The sequence below is a fragment of the Rhinatrema bivittatum genome, chromosome 1, assembly GCF_901001135.1.
Source record: "Rhinatrema bivittatum chromosome 1, aRhiBiv1.1, whole genome shotgun sequence".
In the NCBI taxonomy this organism is placed as follows: domain Eukaryota; kingdom Metazoa; phylum Chordata; class Amphibia; order Gymnophiona; family Rhinatrematidae; genus Rhinatrema; species Rhinatrema bivittatum.
In genome coordinates, this window is record NC_042615.1 from 511,110,751 (window position 1) to 511,129,549 (window position 18,799).

Genomic DNA, 18,799 nt, shown 5'->3' on the forward strand with positions numbered 1-18,799 from the left:
AGTTACTACATTTGAGTTGTCTACCCAGGGGATCACTGGCCATGTGCCAAGGCTGAAGAAGATATGGTTGAATATGTCCTGAGCAATGATTTTACTGAACATTTAGCCAATGCTTTATGAAATTACCATGCTCCTAACTTTTGGGATAGTTGTGCTGATGTAATCCTTGAATTGAGATCTTTGACTGGACCTCAATTGTAAGAGATCTTTTATTTGTCTCTGCAGAAGCCACCTGCATTGAATCCAGTCATGACCTGGTGTCACCTTCTTAGTACAACGGCATGATTGCATGTAATCTGATTTGTGTTCTTTACCTTTAGGAGGAGTATCCAGGGGATCATCAGTTGCTCCTTGATGAACATGATGATAAAATTAATGAGGGATTCATGGATGAAAATTATGACGGTTATGTCAATTTTTTGACAGATGATTTCATTGAACATCATATTAACTATGGGTGTAGGACTTTGCATGGTCCACAGCTGCAAGATATGATTTTTTATTTATTTTTACCAGGACTGTTGATGGGAACTTTTGATTTCAATTAGAAATTAATTCAGAAAGGAATTAATAAAAAAAAAAAAAAAAGAGCCAGGAACCACAAGGATAAAAAAAAAAGATGTGAAAGAATTTGCGATATTTGGTTTTCTTATATAGAAGCATAGAACATGACAACAGATAATGATCATATGTGGATGATCATCCAGCCTGCCCATCCTCATCTCCTGCTCAGCTTTCTTGCCCTTTCTCTCCCTCAGGAATCCTCTATGCTTGTTCTGTGCTTTCTTGAATTCAAGTACTATCCTTGTCTCCTCCACCTCTGATGCATGCATCATTCTTTCTATAATGAAATATTTCCTTAGATTACTCCTGAGTCTTTCACCCTTTTCACCCTCTTCCCATGTCTCTTCCTTTCTATTGAAAGAGGCCTGACTCCTGTGCACTTATTTGTTGGAGTATTTGAATATCTCTATCATATTATCTTCCCTTTCCCTTCTTTCTTCTACAATATACATGCTTAGATCTTTAGGTCTGTTCCCATATGCTTTATGATGAAGGCCATTTTAATAGCTGCCCTTTGGATCAGTTCTATTTGGTTTATATACTTTTGAAGGTGCAGTCTCCAGAACTGTACACAGTACTCCAAATGAGCTCTTACCTGAGACTTATACAGAGGCAATATCACCTCCCTTTTCCTGCTGGCTGTTCCTCTCCCTATGCACTCAAGCATCCTTTACATTTTTGCCATCGTCTTGTCTGTCTATTTGACCAACTTAAGTTTATCAAATATGACTATCATGAGATCCTGCTCATTTTGTGCAACCTCACCCCTATACTGTATTGTCCTTTGGGATTTTGCAACCAAAATGCATGACACTGCATTTTCTAACATTTAATCTTAGCTGCCAGACTTTAGACCATCCCTCAGTCTTCACTAGATTACTCTTCATGTTTTCCACACCTTCTGTTGTGTCTACCCTATTTCAGATTTCGATATCCTCTCCAAATAGCAATCCTTTCAAGATAGCCCTTCCACATTATTGCTAGAAAACATTTTCAACCAGACCGAGGACTAATTTGTTGTAGGTTCATAGCTGGGGACGGGTGGTGGACACTGGACACCACCGCCAGGGTGGCACAGGACAGCAGGACAGACTGGAGCTGTTTGGAGATAAGAGTGAACTAGAACAGACTAGAGCTGAATGGAGTGAACTGGACCACTGGAACAGAGTGCATGTAAGCATGGGACTGAAACAGACTAGATGTGATTGAAGTAAGGGTGAACTCAGGAACTCAGGTACAGAATGGAACATAGGACTCAGACAGGACAGGATAGAACAAGGACAACAGAGACCATGAAACGAAAAGCCCGAAGGCAGCATAGGCAAGAAGTTTCCAAGTGGCAAGACAGAGACCTAGGATCAGGAAGAGGTTAAGGGAGCCTAAGTGCTAGACAAGGCCTGGTAAGGCCAGAGGCAAGGAAAGGCATTGAGCAGGCCTCAAGGCAAGGGAGGTTTAGAAGGTCTGCAGGCCACAGGGCACAGCGAAAGGCAGAAGGCCGGATGGTCACAAGACAAGGCAGGAAAAGACCTGTTACACCCGTCAGTCGCAGATGGCTGCGCCCTCTGTTGCTTACTTCTCTTCTACCTGATTCTGCTCCATGGGGTAAGATGGCTGCCTCTGCTTCAGCACACTGACCTCTCCGGCGTCCCTGGACCGACATGGGCGATTGCGTTCACCATTTTCCTTCTGGGATCATATAGGGCACATACGTGCGCGCTGACCCTCCTTTTACGTGCATCATGGCCGGAACCTCGGGAGCGTCCCCTCCGCATGACGTCACTACCTACGGATATTTAAACTCCTTTTGCTAACCCTTCTACGTGTTAGCAAGGATTCCCTTCCTGCTGTTTTCGCCTTGTCACAGATGCTTGCTGCGCTGTTCTACTGCTGCAGATGACTTAGATACCCACTTCTAAGGGCCTTGCCTCGCTCCGTACACACCCTTCGTGGTTGACTTGCTTCCAGCCTAGGATGGCTGCAGGGTACCCGCTCCTCGGGGGCCTTGTCTCGTCCTGAACCTCTGCTCCATGGAGGTTCCTTCCTACTGCTACCTTCAGCTTCAGAGTGAGTACTTCTGCTTCTCCCACTGTCTCTCACCATCTACAGTTGGATTCATGGCGTACCCCACTCTAACGACCACTACCGGATCCAGCTCTCTCTGGCCTACCATCTGTGAGGGATTCACAGTGTACCCCGTTCTGCGGACCACTGCCGGATCCTGCTCTCTCTGGCCTTTCTTCTGTGAGGGATTCACGGCGTACCCCGTTCTGCGGACCACTACAGGATCCTTCCTAAACCTGGTGAGGAACCATCTCCACGTTACAGAGTACAGACAATATACATCTCCAGAGCTCCTCTTCCTCCGTATTGAGGTCTTCACCTGCTCCTTGGGTGCCACTCATCTCTTGCAGTATATTAAAGACTATCTATTTCTCTCTGTGTCTGTCTCCCAAAAGCCAGCCTATCGCAACAAGTCCCCACAGGGCTCCGCCCTATAGGAGGAGCCATCTCTTGTTACAACCAAGGGCCCACAATTCCATACATGTTATAACAAGACCAAGGTAAGAAGGCCCAAAGTCCACAAGACAAAGCAGGGCAAGAATGGAATCAGAAGGCCTGGAAGCCATGAGGAAACACAAGGAATGGCCTGTGAAGGCTGCAAGACAGAAGTGGCTTGAGCAAGGAGCTGAGTACAACTTGATGCCGAAACAGTGAGGCAGGGGCAGAGTTAAATAATACTGGAGTCTGGGCATAGTGCAAGCAGCTGAGATGGGCTTGGCCAGCCAGGGGAGTGAGCTCATGGAGGTCACCTGGTGGCACGGAGGCTGTAGGACTGGCTGGGGCAAGAAACCAGGGACATGCTGGAGATTACTGTTGAGGGTCAGGATCTCTGGAGTCCTTTGGAGGAGGGGAGGCCGCACAGTGGTCGGAAACCACAACAGTACCCCCCCCCCCCCTTTAACACCCCCTCATCCTGGGTCCCATTTTTTCTGGGGGTTCTGGCAGAAGGAGAACACTGAAGTTTGGTCCAGGCAGATACCTCTTGCTAGGCAAACTGATTTAGATCAGAGGCCTCTTCTTGGGCGAGGTAGCTATAAGTAAACGCCCCTTCTTAGGTGCCCTCTTCATTGTGGACTGGCTGAGAGGAAGTGTCCCATTCTGGTCAGACTGGTTGAGATGAAGCATCCCCTGCTGGATGAAGTTGCTGTGAGCAGGCGCCTTCTGCTGGATAAAGTTACTGGGGCTCCTCCTGGAGAGGCAGGGCTGACTGGTACTCCTTCCAAAGCTGCTTAGCTACCTGGGGTTCCTTCTGGAGCTATATGGTTGACTGAGGCACCTCCTGGAGCAGATTGGCTGTTTGGGGCTCTTCTTGAGACAGCACAAATGGACTGTAACTCTTCTTGGGCAACATGGCCGGAATGGACCCCTCCTGGGGTAGCAGGGATGAACTAGACCCCTCCTGGCGCTGCAGGGCTGAACTAGTCCCCTCCTCTGGGTGTGAGGTGGCTGGACTCATTGCACCGTCCTGCTGTAGGGGTGGAGCTAGAGAACTGGAGATTCACTGGCAAGGACTGCCTGGAACAACAGACATGGGAGCTTCCTGCAGTGAGACATCTGGACAGGGCTGCACATTTAAGAATGGTTCTGCAGGCATCACAGATGTTTTTCCCTCACACACAGACTGCATCAGGATTTCTGGGTTCAACAGGAGACGTACCTGGGAATGAAGAGGCAGTGGTAATCTGACTTGGAGTCAGTGTAGCTGGACTGGAGTTGATTTCATAGCCTTGATAATTCTGAAAGGATGCAAAGCAAGCAGAATTTAAAAAGTACATGCAGTATTCCTATGAACCTGGGCAGATTTCCTTACTGACTGCCTACAAAGCACTCAGTGTACTGCAGCGCAAACTGACTGGAATTTAATAGCTGCCTGCTTTAAAGTACCTAATAGGAGGTGAGAATCTTGGGTTGACTTAATTGCTCTCTCTGGGCTAGAACCTCTGCAGACAGGGGCAAAACAGAATTACTCAATGCAGTCTTTTGGCCCTGGTCACTTGGATTAGAGTCAGAAGGAAATTCAGTCTTTCCAGGTAAGGGTTCAAATTCAATTGTAGAAATGGTTTCAGATATAATGGTGTGATTTAAATTAGGCTGACAAACAGAGGTTTTCAGGGGCCCTGTTTTTCTTAAAAGGTCTTTGCTGGGGTTTTGTTTACCACCCTGCAAACAGGCAAACTTTGTTCCTCTTACCTGTGGCAACATCTCTGTGGACTGAAGCAAGGACTTCCAAGCAGTCATTAATTCTTGCCTTCTATGGCTTTTTTTGAAAGCAAGTCTCACAGTAGCAGGAAAAGGTATGGAATTTCCCTGGGTTCCCATAGAAACTGTACCTTTTGAACTGCTTTGGTAAGTGGAGATTTTTCAACACTACTCTGCAAGCAAAATTTGCCTTTCCAGAAACTGATCTGGAATTAATGTTCTAAGCTGCATTGGTCTTTACAATAACAGGCTGCACACAACTATCTTTAATTATTTTCCCTCATGGCTGAGGTTCAGGTTTTAGCAATGCTTTGTTCTTAGAAACTGGCTTGGTGGCTCTACAGAGGGGGAAGTTTTTCTCTGGAGTACAAGCCTGGGAATGCAGGGGCAATTCCACCAGTGTGGATGAAAGCAATTATAGTTCAAGCAGCAGTGGAATAAAAAAACATTTTTCTCCCTATACCCCCTGCATACCCAAGATTGATGGTCAGGAAATTGACATGCTAGGCATTCAGATTTGTTTGAATGGTTCAAAGTCTGGCAGGTATTGCAGGAATAATATTGCTTAGGAAAAGAGATGTGGTTCTTGATAAAATTTAAAAGTGGACTCACCAGGATGGTTAAGGGTCCTGCCCCCACTCCTGGAAGCGATGGTTAGTTTCAGTATCCAATTGCGGGTTTGGAGTTGGGGAAGGGTAGTAGACACCACCTCCAGGGTGGCACAGGATCAAGACAGACTAGAGCTAGATTGGATAGTCTGGTGATACTGGAGCAAAGGATGATGTGCAGGCAGGGCTGAAGCCCAGGAATGGAGTGCAGGCTGGGCTAGAACTTTATGGAGGTAAAGCATGAACTGGAACACAGGAACAGGCTAGAGCTGAGTGGAAGTAAGAGTGAACTGGAACACTAGAACAAAGTGCAGGTAAGCATGGGACTGGAATAGACTAGAGGTGTGCGGGAGTAAGGGTGAACTCAGGAACTCAGGGAGAGACTGGAACACAGGATTCAGACAGGACAAGGACAACACAGACCATGAAACATAAAGTTTGAAGGCAGCGTGGACAAGACAGAGGCCTAAAATCAGAAACACTGAAACTTTGTTACCTCCCTCTCATTCAGTTTCTAACCCAATCAGTCACTTAGCCTAGATTGTTCAGTTTATTTATAAGTCACTTCTGTGGACCATATGAAAGGCTAATGGAGCCTCAGGGCTATTCAAGGCCTGATAAGACCAGAGCCAAGGAAAGACCTGGAGCAGGCTACAAGGCAAGGGAGGTTCAGAAGTCCTCCAGGCTACAGGGCAAAGCTAAAGGCAGAAGGCTGGATGGCCACAAAACAAGGCAGAGAAAGACCAAGGTCAGAAGGCTCAAAGGCCACAGGACAAAGCAAAGCAAGACTAGGATCAGAAGGCCTGGAGGCCAAGAGAAAACTCAAGGAATGGCCTAGGAAGGCCACAAGGCAGAAGTGGCTAGAGAAAGGAGCTGAGAAGCGTTTGATGATGAAGCATTGAGGCAGGGGCTAGGCAGACTAAAATAGCTGAGGTTTGGGTGTGGTGCAGGCAGGCGAGAGGGGCTTGGCCAGCCAGGGGAGTGAGCTCATTGAGGTCCCCATGTGGCGCAGAGGCTAAAGGACTGGCTGGGGCAAGAAACCAAGGATGTACTGTTCAGGGCCAGGCTCCCTGGAGACCTCTGGTGGAGGGGAGGCCATAACAGAGGTTGGATACACAACATGGTTCCTGCGGCATGCTACTTTTAACCACCCTTTGGAGTGAACTTCAATTAATACTTTACTTTGTTACCTCCCTCTCCTTCAGTTTCTAACCCAATCAGTCACTTAACCTAGGTTGCTCAGTTTGTTTCTATGTCACCAATGTGGAATGTATCAAAGACATTGCTGAAATCCAAGTACAGTGCTTTTCCCTGATCTCAAGTCACCCAGACATAGAAATTGATCAGATTCATCTGACAAGACCTACCTCAGATAAAATCATACTGCCTGAAGTCCTGTAATCCATTTGATTCCAGAAATGGCAATATCTTTAGTTATAAGAACGTAAGCTTTGCCATATTAGATCAGACCAAAGGTTCATCAAGCCCAACATCCTGTTTCCACAGTGGCCAAACCAGGTCACAAGTATGTGACAGGATTCCTAAATTCAATAGATTCCATGCTGCTTATTTCCTTGACAAGAAGTGGAATTCCCCAAGTCCCCCTTAATAATGTTTTATGGGCTTAAACAGCTGATTTCCTTCTACCCATTACAATCCAATCATTTTATAGACCTCTATATTATCTTCTTTCAGCCATCTCTTCTCCAAGTTGAAGAGGCCTAACCTGTTTAGCCTTTCCTCATAGGGAAATCATTCCATCTACTTTACGATTTTGGTCACCCTTCTATGTACCTTTTCTAATTTCACTATATCTTTTTTGAGATGTGGTGACCAGAACTGTACACAGTTTCAAGGTGTGGTTGAACCATGAAGTGATACCAAGGCATTATGAAATTCTCTGTTTTATACTCCATGCCTTTCCTGATAATTCCTAACATTCTAGGGGCAGCTATATGAGATATATGTAAAACAATAAAAATGTATGAATTTTAATATTATGTGCAATAGGTATTATTGTATTGTGTTGTTATGGGAATGAATGTGGTATGAGTGAATAATGTTTTATATATGTTTTTTAAATTATATGTATGTAATAAAAGAAATAAACATTGATGAAAATAGATACAGGTATATATTGTATAATTATTCAGGCAGAAACAATACCTGTAAATTACCCATGTGTTGTAATTTATACCTGATCTGATTCTAGCCACACCTTGACTCACAAAATGGCTGGGTTATAAGAAAGGAGCAACTGATCCCAACTCTCTAGGTGGGAGGAAGGCAAGAAGGATGGAAAGCTCAAGTGTTGTTAAAGGAATGGAAATGGAACTAAGGGCCATATTTTGGTGGATTTGAATGTGTGTGTGTGTGTGGGGGGGGGGGGGGGGAGGGAGGGGAGTCCTCCTACATATATATATTTTCTTTCCACATTGACTCTTATGTAAGATTCTGATGACTCTGACTTATTTTGGATGGTGCAACAGGTGTCACTGAATTAAGTACATCACATCCACAATGCTAAAAAGGTAAACCATCGAAAGATGAAAGAGTTATTAGTGGGGACAAGGAAAATCAAAATTTACTGACTTGTCTAACGTGACTGAAAATAGCTTTAAATGTACCCTGCAGTTTGAGACAACAAATCATTAAGAAGTATAGAGTCTCACTTCTCGTCCATCCTTCTCCCTCCCCCTTCCCCGCCCACACCAACAGCCTTTATTGAAGCTTTAGATTTGAAAGGAACTGGGAAACATTTTGGGCAAGGGGAAGCCTATACCGATGGTAGGGGCTACACAACATCTAGGGTGGAACTCGGCTGCTGGTGCAAGATGAAGCCCTGACGATTGGCGCTGCTGATCATAAGTTTTACACTTTTGTTAATTCAACCCCTTTTTGTATCTGCTGCAAGGAGTCTTTAAAAAATATCCTCCTGAAAAGGAGATAGAGCCGTTCTTAAACTAGATCACTGGAGAAAGCTAATAGTCGATAAGGCACACATGATGCAGAGAGAGGTATCTTCAAAGGATACTGGAATAACAGGAAAGTTAGAATATTCTTATAGAGAAGCTGAAGTAAAGGCTGGAGTAGGCCAGGTGATTTAAATAAAAGGAGAGAAATATAAGTAATTTCAAACTACCTGTATCAACTGCTTTTAAGCAGATTATGAAGCCAAAAACAAAACAAAAAATGTAAATTGTCTGTATACATATGCCATAGGTTTGAAAAGTAGGATAAAATGTATAGCACTTAATGAAGATGTAGACATAACAGGCATTTCAGAAACATGGCAGAAAGAGGATAACCAATAGGATACTGTGATGCCAGGGTACAATTTAAATTGAGATGACAGGGCAGATTAAATTGGTGGAGGAGTGGCACTAAGGGTTAAAGATGGCATAGAGTGAGGCAGGAAACAAAATGCTCTGTGGAATCTTTCTGGATAGACATTCCATGTGTGACAGGGAAGAGCACAGCAGTGGGTGTAAACTACCGGCTAACTGGCCAGGCTGAAGAAACAGACAGTGAAATGCTAACGGAAATTAGAAATGCAAATAATATTGGCAGCACAATAATAAAGGAAGATTCAATTTATCCCAGTACTGCTTGGGTAAATGTCTCATCGAAACATGTGAAGAAGGTAAAGTTTCAAGATGGCACAAATGTCTGCTTCCTGGAGCAGCGGGTCCTGGAATGGATCTAATCCTTAGTGGAATCAGGACCTGGTGCAAGGGGAAACAGTGGTAGTGCTGCTTAGCATTAGTAATCATAATGAAATCAAATTGTGTCATAATCACTGGAAGAAGGACATTAAGTAAAAATACTACAGTAGCATTTAACTTTAAAAAGGTAAGCTATGATAAAATAAGGAAATTAGTTAGAAAAAAGCTATAAGAAGTAGTTTGCAAAGATTAAAAGTCTGCATGAGGCATAGACATTGTTTAAAAATACCATCTTGGAAGCCCAGATAAAATGTATTCAATGCATTCAAAAACTTGAAGGAAGACCAAACGACTGCCAGAATAATAGCCAAAATGGTTAAAGGATAAGGTGAAAGATGCAATAAAAGTAAAAGGACATCTTTCAAAAAATGGGAAGCAGATCCATATAAGTGAAAGAAAGAGCATAAGCACTGGAAAGTTAGATGTAAAACATTAAAAAGGCAGGCAAAGAAAGAATTTGAGGAGAGATTTTCCAATGAGACAAAAGCTAATAAAAAACATTTTTTAAGCTGTAGTACATTAAAAACAAAAAACCTGCAAAGTTTTCAATTGAGCCATTAGATGACTGAGGAGCAAAAGAGGCCCTTAGGGAGGCTAAGCCCATCATATGTGTTTTTTGTTAAGTCTTCAGTTTGGTCTTTACCTGAGGATACCAAAATAATTATAGGAGAAACTTAACATAGAAGCAAAGACTAATAAGAAACTTTTTAAAAGAACATTCAAAGCATGAAGCTTGTGTATGGAGCTATTTGGACCACTAGATGACTGAGGGATGAAAATGGGCCAACACTTACCCCTACTGTGGGGGTATTAAATGAAAAAAGGGACAGGAGTGATCCCTAATCATGCCTACTCTGCTGGATTGCCTTTACAAAATACAGCGGCTGTACCACAAATTGATGTCAGCCAACCCTGAGACTGGTGCCATTGCATTTGATATTAATGATTGGTGCTAATCGCAGGACCATTTTTAAAAGGAAGCCAATGGGGCAGGTGCACCTGGGGATTGCTCTTACCCATTACCTCACTGAAGACCCACATGGGAAGTGTGAGAGGGCACTTGGGAAGCCCCAATCCCAGCTTATTTGCAGACCTGAGATGGGGGGGGGGGGGGGGGCAGGGACTTCTCTTTTAATGTCATTATTATTATTGTTTTATTTTTTTGCAAATAAACTGAAAATATCAAAATATTTTGGGATAGGTTAGGTTAATCTATTTTTGGTTTGTTCCATTTGGAACAAACCAAAAATAGACTTTTTCTTAACAAAAATCACATTTATTAAACTGAATATATATCATTAGATTTTCTCTACAGTGTCAGACCGAGGGTCCATCAAACCTAGTATCTTTTTTTGCAACAGTGGCCAATGGTCAGAAGGGCCTGGCAGAATCCCAAAAGGGGGATAAGCAGTGGATTTCTGCAACTCCACTGCTTTCATCTCATCCTCTGGCAACAAATTCCAGAGCTTAATTATGCATTGAGTACAAAATTTGTCCTATTACATCTTCTGGGTTCACTCTGAATCATCACCTTTGAATATTATTCCTGTCACGGATATCTCTCTTACATCTTCCAAAGAATCCATTTAGACTCTGCTATGGTCATGTCATCCCTAAGTGCTCCTTTTATCCCTTGATAATCCACTTGTCCAACTGACTCCCTCACAGGCGTTTTACTTTGAATGTACCTGAAAAAGTTTTTGTTATGAGTTTCTGCTTCCACAGAAAGCTTTTCAAATTCTCTCTTTGCCTTCCTTATCAATACTTTGTATCTAACTTACCAGTGCTTGTGCTGTTTCCTGTTCTCTTCATTCAGATCCCTTTACCATTTCTAAAAGATGCTCTTTTAGCTATTATATAACCTCTCTTACTTCACTTTTTAACTATGCCTGTGGTCATTTAACCTTCCTTCCACCTCTTCTAATGCATAGAATTTTTAAATAACATCTATTCCTGATGTAAACTCTTATCCTTTGCAGCTGCTCCTTTCAGTTTTTTTCCTAACCATTGTCCTCACTTTATTTTAGTCACTCCTTTGAATGTTAAATGCTATCATAGTAAATTTCTTTAGTGTCCTTCCACCAGTTATTAAGTCATATTTAATCATGTTGTGATCACTGTTGCCAAGTGGCTCCAGTGTTATTACCTCTCACACCAAATCCTGTGTTCCACTAAGGCCTAGGTCTAAAAGAGTTTCTCCTCTTGGTTCTTGTACCAGCTGCTCAATGAAGCAGTCATTTATTTCATCTAGGGACTTTACCCCTCTAGTATGTCCTGATTTGACATTCACCCAATCAATACAGGGGGGAATAGAAATCACCCATTATTACTGTACTGCTGATTTTGTTAGCTTCCCTAATTTCTTTTAGCATTTCATTGTCTGTTTGTTCATTCTGACCAGATGGACAGTAATACACCCCCACTGCTATTTTATTCCTCTTTTCACCTGGAATTTCTATTGATAAATATTCAGCATAGTATTTTGTTGTCTGCAAAACTTGTATCCTGTCTGACACAATGTCTTCTTTAATATATAGTTCCACCCCTCCACCAATTTGATCTATGCTGCCATTTCAATATAATTTGTACCCTAGTACACAGTGTGCCATTGGTTGTCCTTGTTCTAACAGGTCTCTTAGATACCAATTATTTTTATCTCTTCATTCAGTGCTATACATTCTAACTCTCCCATCTTCATTTTTAGACTTCTACCATTTGTATATACAAATTTGTAGTGTACCTAAAGAGTTTGGCACCCGGGGTGGATGCTTCCATTGGCACCCCATTTTAAAATTCCCTAAACATCAATAAAATATTTCAAAACAGCAAAAACATCAGGCACATCAAATAACACCCAAAAATTAAAACTAATAATTTTAAAAATCTCTCACTTTCCATATCTGTCATCCTAAGATTGTCATAGATACTTCCTCTGTGTTTCTCTCTCTCTCACACAGACATACACACACACACACACACACGCTGCCTCTATCTCTCTTTCACACACTAACACACATGCTTCCTCTGTGTCTCTCTATCTCACATGCTAACACACACACACATATACACACACATATGCTTGCTCTGTACGTGTCTCTCTTATACACTAACATATACACATATGCAGACAAAAACTGAACTGGAAACCAAAAACCAGTTTCTGTATGCAGTGTAACAATGGAAAAGCAGAAAATGATAAGTACATAAGATATGCCATACTGGGTCAGACAAGAGTCCATCAAGCCCAGTATTCTGTCTTCAACCATGGCCAGTCCAAGTCACAAGTACCTGGCAAGTACCCAAACATTAAATAAATCTCCAGCTATTATTCTTATTAATTAATAGCAGTTTATGGATTTTTCCTCTAGGAACTTATCCAAACCTTTTTTATACCCAGTTATACTAACTGCTGTAACCACGTCCTCTGCCAATGAATTCCAGAGTTTAACTATGTGCTGAGTGAAAAAGAATTTGTTTTAAACTTCATGGATTGCCCCCTAGTCCTTCTATTATCTGAGAGAGTAAATAACCGATTTACATTAACTTGTTCCTTTCATGATTTTGTAGACCTTTGTCATATCCCCCCCAGATCGTTTCTTCTCCAAACTGAACAAACCTAATTTTCCGTAGCCTTTCCTCATAGGACAGCCGTTTCATGCCACTTATCATTTTGGTCACTATTCTTCAAAACAACACAATCAAGAAATATAAATCAATCAGAATAGTAAAACCATACTAAAAAATATAAATTTCAAAATAGATAATGAATAGAATAATATTCAATAATTAGAAGCTCCTGTACAAATTTTTAAACATTTCTAGTAATAAGGATTTTTAAAAATCCCCTGCTCTCCATACCTGTCACCCTGAGATAGTCGCGGATTGGAGGTACACATACATGCATGCACATAGAGACACAAGCAAAATATGTTCCCTCTGTCTCAAACACACATACACGCTTGTTGAGAGACAGAGGGAGCTTGAATATATGTGTGATATACACACATTTCCTCAGACTCTCTCTCACACACAAAAACACAAATGCACATACACATACCTTCTTCCTCTGTATCTTTCACACACAATTCCTCTAACACGTATACACACACACACACATACACAGGCACTCTCTCACACATACGTCCCTCTCATAAACACATATAAACATACGCACAGGCCCCCTCTCATATATATACACAGGCACACACTCACATTTATATAAACTCACCCTCTCTTACACACACACACACACACACACACACACACACACACACACTCTACATCTCCTTGAGAGCAGATCCTAGCTACAGGATTGATTTCTCCTTCACCAAGTTGATGCTCTCCTTCCATGTGACCTTTCTTCTCCAAGGCAGCACAGGGGCTGCCAGAGGGGAGGTGAGACAGCTCTACTATGTCCCTGAAGATCTCCTCTGTATACCTCTCTGTCTCCCTTTGCTTCTCCATATCTGCTACTCTAGCCTCTAGAGAATGGATTAGTTCTCTGAGGGCTTGGATCTCTTTGCACCTAGTGCACACATACAACCTCTCACCTACTGGGAGATAATCATACATGTGGCACTTGTGACACTTAGTGCAAAAGACTGGATAGCCTCCCCCTCGCTGCTGGATTACTGTCTAATTTCATTAATTTGTTATTGAGTTAAGTTTTCTAAGGGAGTAGAGATGTAAACCTAAACTAAAATACTTTGTCTATTGATTTATTTTATATTTGACTATCAGTGACCTTCAAAACACTGCAATTAATCTACTTATAACTATCCCTATTGAGGAACAAGGAAAGGATCTACTTTTTAGGATTTGCTGGGTACTTGCGGCTTGACTTGGCCACTGTTGGAGGCAGGATGCTGGGCTTGATGAACATTTAGTCTGACTCAACATACACATCTTATGTCCTTTTGTTCTACATAAAGTAAATAGGACAGTGGACGGAGATATGAAATTGTCTGTCCCAGAAGTATCCACCCATCGATTTGTCTGTCTATCTAATCTATATTGTTACAGTACCTCCCTCTCTCTATGTATCTCCAAAGTACCTGTGTGTCATCATGTTATTTTGACATTTTGTTTATAGATATTACATTGTAGCCTACTTTGAACTGTGGAAAATTTGGGCTACAAATGTTTTAAATAAGTAATCAAATTTTCTTTCTCTCCAGTATCTATATATACCTATCCCTACAGTGTCTCATTTGCTATTTGTCTGTCATTCTCTCTCTCGCTTTCTCGCTCTCTCTCATTCTCACTTTCTTTTCAGTATCCAATACCTGAGGCATCATCTGTAGTCCCAAAATCCTCGCTATTTGAATGGACACGGAAGAAGGGACATCTCCCAGGATGGCTGCCATCTTGGCTGCTGGCTGACATGTGTAATTAGGGATAGTGATTTTCCGTCCTGTCAGCATCCACATAACTCCTTGGGTAGCCATGGCTTCTGAGTAACAGGAGTCAAACATCCTGAATCCCAAGGTCACATTGGGTAATAACTTTGGGTTTTGATTGATCTCCTCTGTGGCGAAGACCATGGCAAGGGCACATTGATACTTCTCTGGGTAGAATCTGGAAAAATAATTGATTGGTTCTGAACTGTAGAGAATTCATGAAAAAGTAAGTAATAAACTATTTGGTAGAAATTTTTATTAGCTCAATGAGTGTTCTAAGATCTAAGCTTTATGTATTTGCTGAGGTCATTTCCTTAAGCCTTGCTAGAATTAATGGTCCTTAATAGACCCAAAAGGTTTCATCCTAAGACATTTTTTGAAAGTTGCATTTTAACACAGTCTGAGGAGTCACAAAAATGTAAATCATAACTAAAAATAATTTTCCTTTACACAGTCAATGTATTTGTTTTCTTTAAACACATAGGGGTAGATTTTATAATGTACGCGTGTGCATCCATGTGCGCGCGCTTCCCAGCGCACGCACATGGACGTGCTGATTTTATAACATGCGCATACATGTTATAAAATAATTGTGTCATGTGCACATGTGCGCACGTTATGTGCGGGCGGCGCATGCAAGGGGAGGGAGACTTTAGCAATTTCTGCGTGGCGATGCATTCCTGCCTTCCCCAGTTCCCTCCTAGTCCACTCCAATTACCCTTTTTTGTTTGTATTTTTCTTTGTTTTTTGTTTTTTTGTTTGTATTTTTCTTTGTTTTGCAACTTACTTCAGCTCCCAGGCTGAAGTAAGTTGTGTGCACCGGCCAGCTGCCTGTGCGCGAGTCTTTGGGTCAGCGAACAATGGCGCTGATCCCCCCCCCCCCCCACCAGCTCGCCTCTTCGAAGAAGCCCGGCACTTGTGCGCGTACCGACGTTTACGCTTGAAGGGTTATACCGAGCAGGTCATTTCTACTCTCCTTCAGGTGTGACGCCCGGCCACTTCTATGGCCTATGTTAGAGTCTGGAAGCTGTTTGAGACGTGGTGCCACCAGCGTTCCTGCGATCCGCTAGCAGTGGAAGTCCCGCGGGTGTTGGAATTTCTTCTATAGTAGCTACCCCTCCCTTAGTCAACTGGTACTCTGTACTACCTCAGACGGTGGCTACAGGAGTCACCACCCAGGAAAATGATTTTGGTGTCATTATGGACAATATATTGAAATCCTCAGCTCAGTGCTTGGTGGAGTCTAAAAAAGCAAATAAAATATTTGGGAATATTTGGAAAGGAAAGGAAAATAGAACTCTGAATAACATAATACCTCTGTCAGTTCTGGTCACACCATCTCAAAAAGGTAGAGTGGATCTAGAAAAAGAATAAAGAACTGCAGAAAAAATGATAAAGGGGATGGAATAACTCTCTTATAAAGAGAGGATAAACAGGTTAGAGCTCTGCAGCTGGGAGAAAAGATGACTGAGAGGCGACATGAGATAGGTTTATAAAATTATGTGTGGGGTGGAATAGATAAATAGGGAACTGTTATTTTTACTTTCAGATAGTACAAGGACTAGGGGACACTCCATGAAACTGATGAGAGGCAGATTTACAACAAATAAGAGTTAGAATTTTGTCACTCAATGCATCATTAAGGTATGGAATTTGCTGCAGGAAGATGTGGTCAAGGCATTTAACATAGCTGAATTTAAAAGCATTTTGGACTATTGCCTGGAAGAAAAGTCCATAAACAATTATTAGCTAGGTGGACTTGAAGAAACCCTCCACTTATGCCTGAGAAAGAATAACAACAAAAAAAAAAATAGATTTGCTCTTTGGGAATCTTCTGTGTACTTCCTAAAGATCTGGATTGGCCACTGCTGGAAATAGGATACCAGGCTTGATGGGCCTTTGGTCTGACCCTGTATGGAAAATCTTATGTTCTTTTGTAGTGGTCTGACCTAGCATAGCACTTCTTACGATCTTATGTTACCATCTGACAGAAAGGTCCTTATCGTTGATTACCTTTTCCCTACCTTCTGTGTACTGCAGGATGTTGAATGGAAGAGCCTCCAAGTTGGCCACCTAATTTGCTGCCAACCCCCACCTCTCATCTGCGTCCCTCAGGTCGCTTACCCTCTAGGGATACTTTACTCTGTGAATATCAGGCCTGTGTAGGGTCTGCCAAGCCGATACCATCTTCTTGGCATTCAGGTGGACTCCAAAGATAGAGATTAACTTGCCAGGTGAAGTGGTTCACATCCCTATCAAGTTAGGATTTTGGGCCCTCGCTGCCATTTTCCTGATGTCCTCACGCTTGCAGAAGCAGAGAGAGTAAACACGGCAAGTACATGCATATTTTTTGCTGCATATGAAAAGTATGCACAGACTTTTTAACATACAACAGGGGTTAAAATATGCATATTTTGTAAATAGTGTGACTGGAGCCCCACAGTTTATCAACTTCAGCTGTAAATTTAGAAGTACCAATTTATGCGTGTATATGCTGACTTAAGCACACCATTGAAAGTGACCTTCAATATGCTTTATTTCTTACTGTTTTATACTCTTTTTGAATAGAAAATGTATAACTTCTGTTATATTCACAATTAATTAATTTAAAAATCTCTTTTCAGGAGTCTGCTCTTTGACTGCCAGGCTTGTGTACATGATCAGCACAACAGCTTTCTCCTATTTACTAAAATTCATATTAACAGGAGCTGCTAAGAAGGAGACACATGCAAAAATTATAAACTTAATATCTCCTTAAAATTAAAATTCAGAATGAAAATAAGAGAAAAGTTAAGATCTTAACTATTTCATCTAGCTGTTTGCTGAATTATGTAGAACATATTTTTCTAGGGTAGTAAATTTTACAACACTTACAATGGATGAAATAAAACAAATATTCTTACTTGAGACAGGTTCTGGGAGCGGGAGATTCAGTGAAGCTGTGAGCAGGAGCCGATGTCTCTAAGTGCACTGGAACCGTCCCTCCAAAAACAATATCCCCTTTCCTGGAGTAATCCTGGAGATCTGGACTGGAAAGGGAACAGCCGTCTTGCATGGGGAGGAGATGACATCGCTGAAGGAGCAACATTAAGATAAAAGAGATGACTTGAGGTCTAGCTGTCATGCTACAATGTGTTGATGATCCAACCAGGCCAAAGGGTTTAGACAAAGTCAGGAAGCGAGGAGTGAACTGGATGTTGTCATGGGATGCACTGGTTACTTCTGTCCTAATTTGTTGGACATCCCAGACTGCACTCTCCTTAGAAGCTAAAGAGGACATGTCTTCTTGCAATCTGTTTCTATCCTGTAAAGCAGCCTTTTTATAGGTCCTAACCTATGATTGTTGAGGGCTCGCTGGGGGAGGGGGGTGGATTTCAAGGTCTATCTTTAAATTTGGGAAGATGTGACACAGGCTGTATAATTAGCTATGTCCTGTGAGAAGTATACTGCTGATGGGATAATCACCAGCTACAGAATAGAATTATTTTAATAATGGGCTATGAAAATTGAAGTGTTTGAAACACTGTTATTAGGGGAGATAACATTGTGGGAGTTTCAGTTAAGGACCCAATGGAGTTGCTATCCCTCCAGACTTTTCCGAGAGTCTCCAGGAATTAAAAATCAACTTTCAGGACAAGGTTGTAAGCAATTCTGGACAAAAAGAAAAAAAAACCAGAGAAACCTGAAAAAAAGAATAGTGAATGATGTGTCATTTTTATCTGGATAACATTTTCTTATTAGACTCATATATTCTTTTTTATTATAATTTAAGGAGTATTTTCATTGTTACATGGTAACATAGTAATATAGTAAATGGCAGTAGAATAAGACCCCCTTGGTCCATTCATTCTGCCTGTTATTCCTATCTACACAATAAGAATATATACCGACTAGACAGTACCTAGCTGCCACCAACTTGCTGGCCATGGGGAGGAATTGGGGTGTTGTGAGTCCCAAAACAATTGTCATACTCAGGATTGGTGAGCCCTTGATCTGCTGTGCCGTTGGTACTGCTCAGCTTGTGGAACACAGACCAGGTCTGTGCAGGCAGAGGCAGACACGCCACAGGCTAGAGTATAACAGTAAGGCTTCACCTGTACCAACATCTTACCTCGTGAGTTGAGCCTTTGCATTCTGAGGCCTGAGTAAGGCAGGTGGCAATCAGGCAAGGTCGGTATCCAGGCAGAGGGTCAGGGCAAGCAGCAGTCAGGAAATGTTGTTATCCAGGCAGAGGGTCAAGGCA

At 42.1% G+C, this 18,799-nt stretch overlaps 1 protein-coding gene across 1 annotated transcript in view; it reads right to left on the minus strand.

Annotated features, from left to right (window-relative positions):
* The window catches only part of LOC115098428 (vomeronasal type-2 receptor 26-like), a 77,099-nt gene that overhangs the window by 45,999 nt on the left and 12,301 nt on the right, over positions 1–18,799 (minus strand). Inside the window, exon 2 of the mRNA XM_029614953.1 lies at positions 14,443–14,734. Coding sequence (XP_029470813.1) covers positions 14,443–14,734 — 292 coding nt within the window. The remainder of the gene's footprint in view (positions 1–14,442; positions 14,735–18,799) is intronic.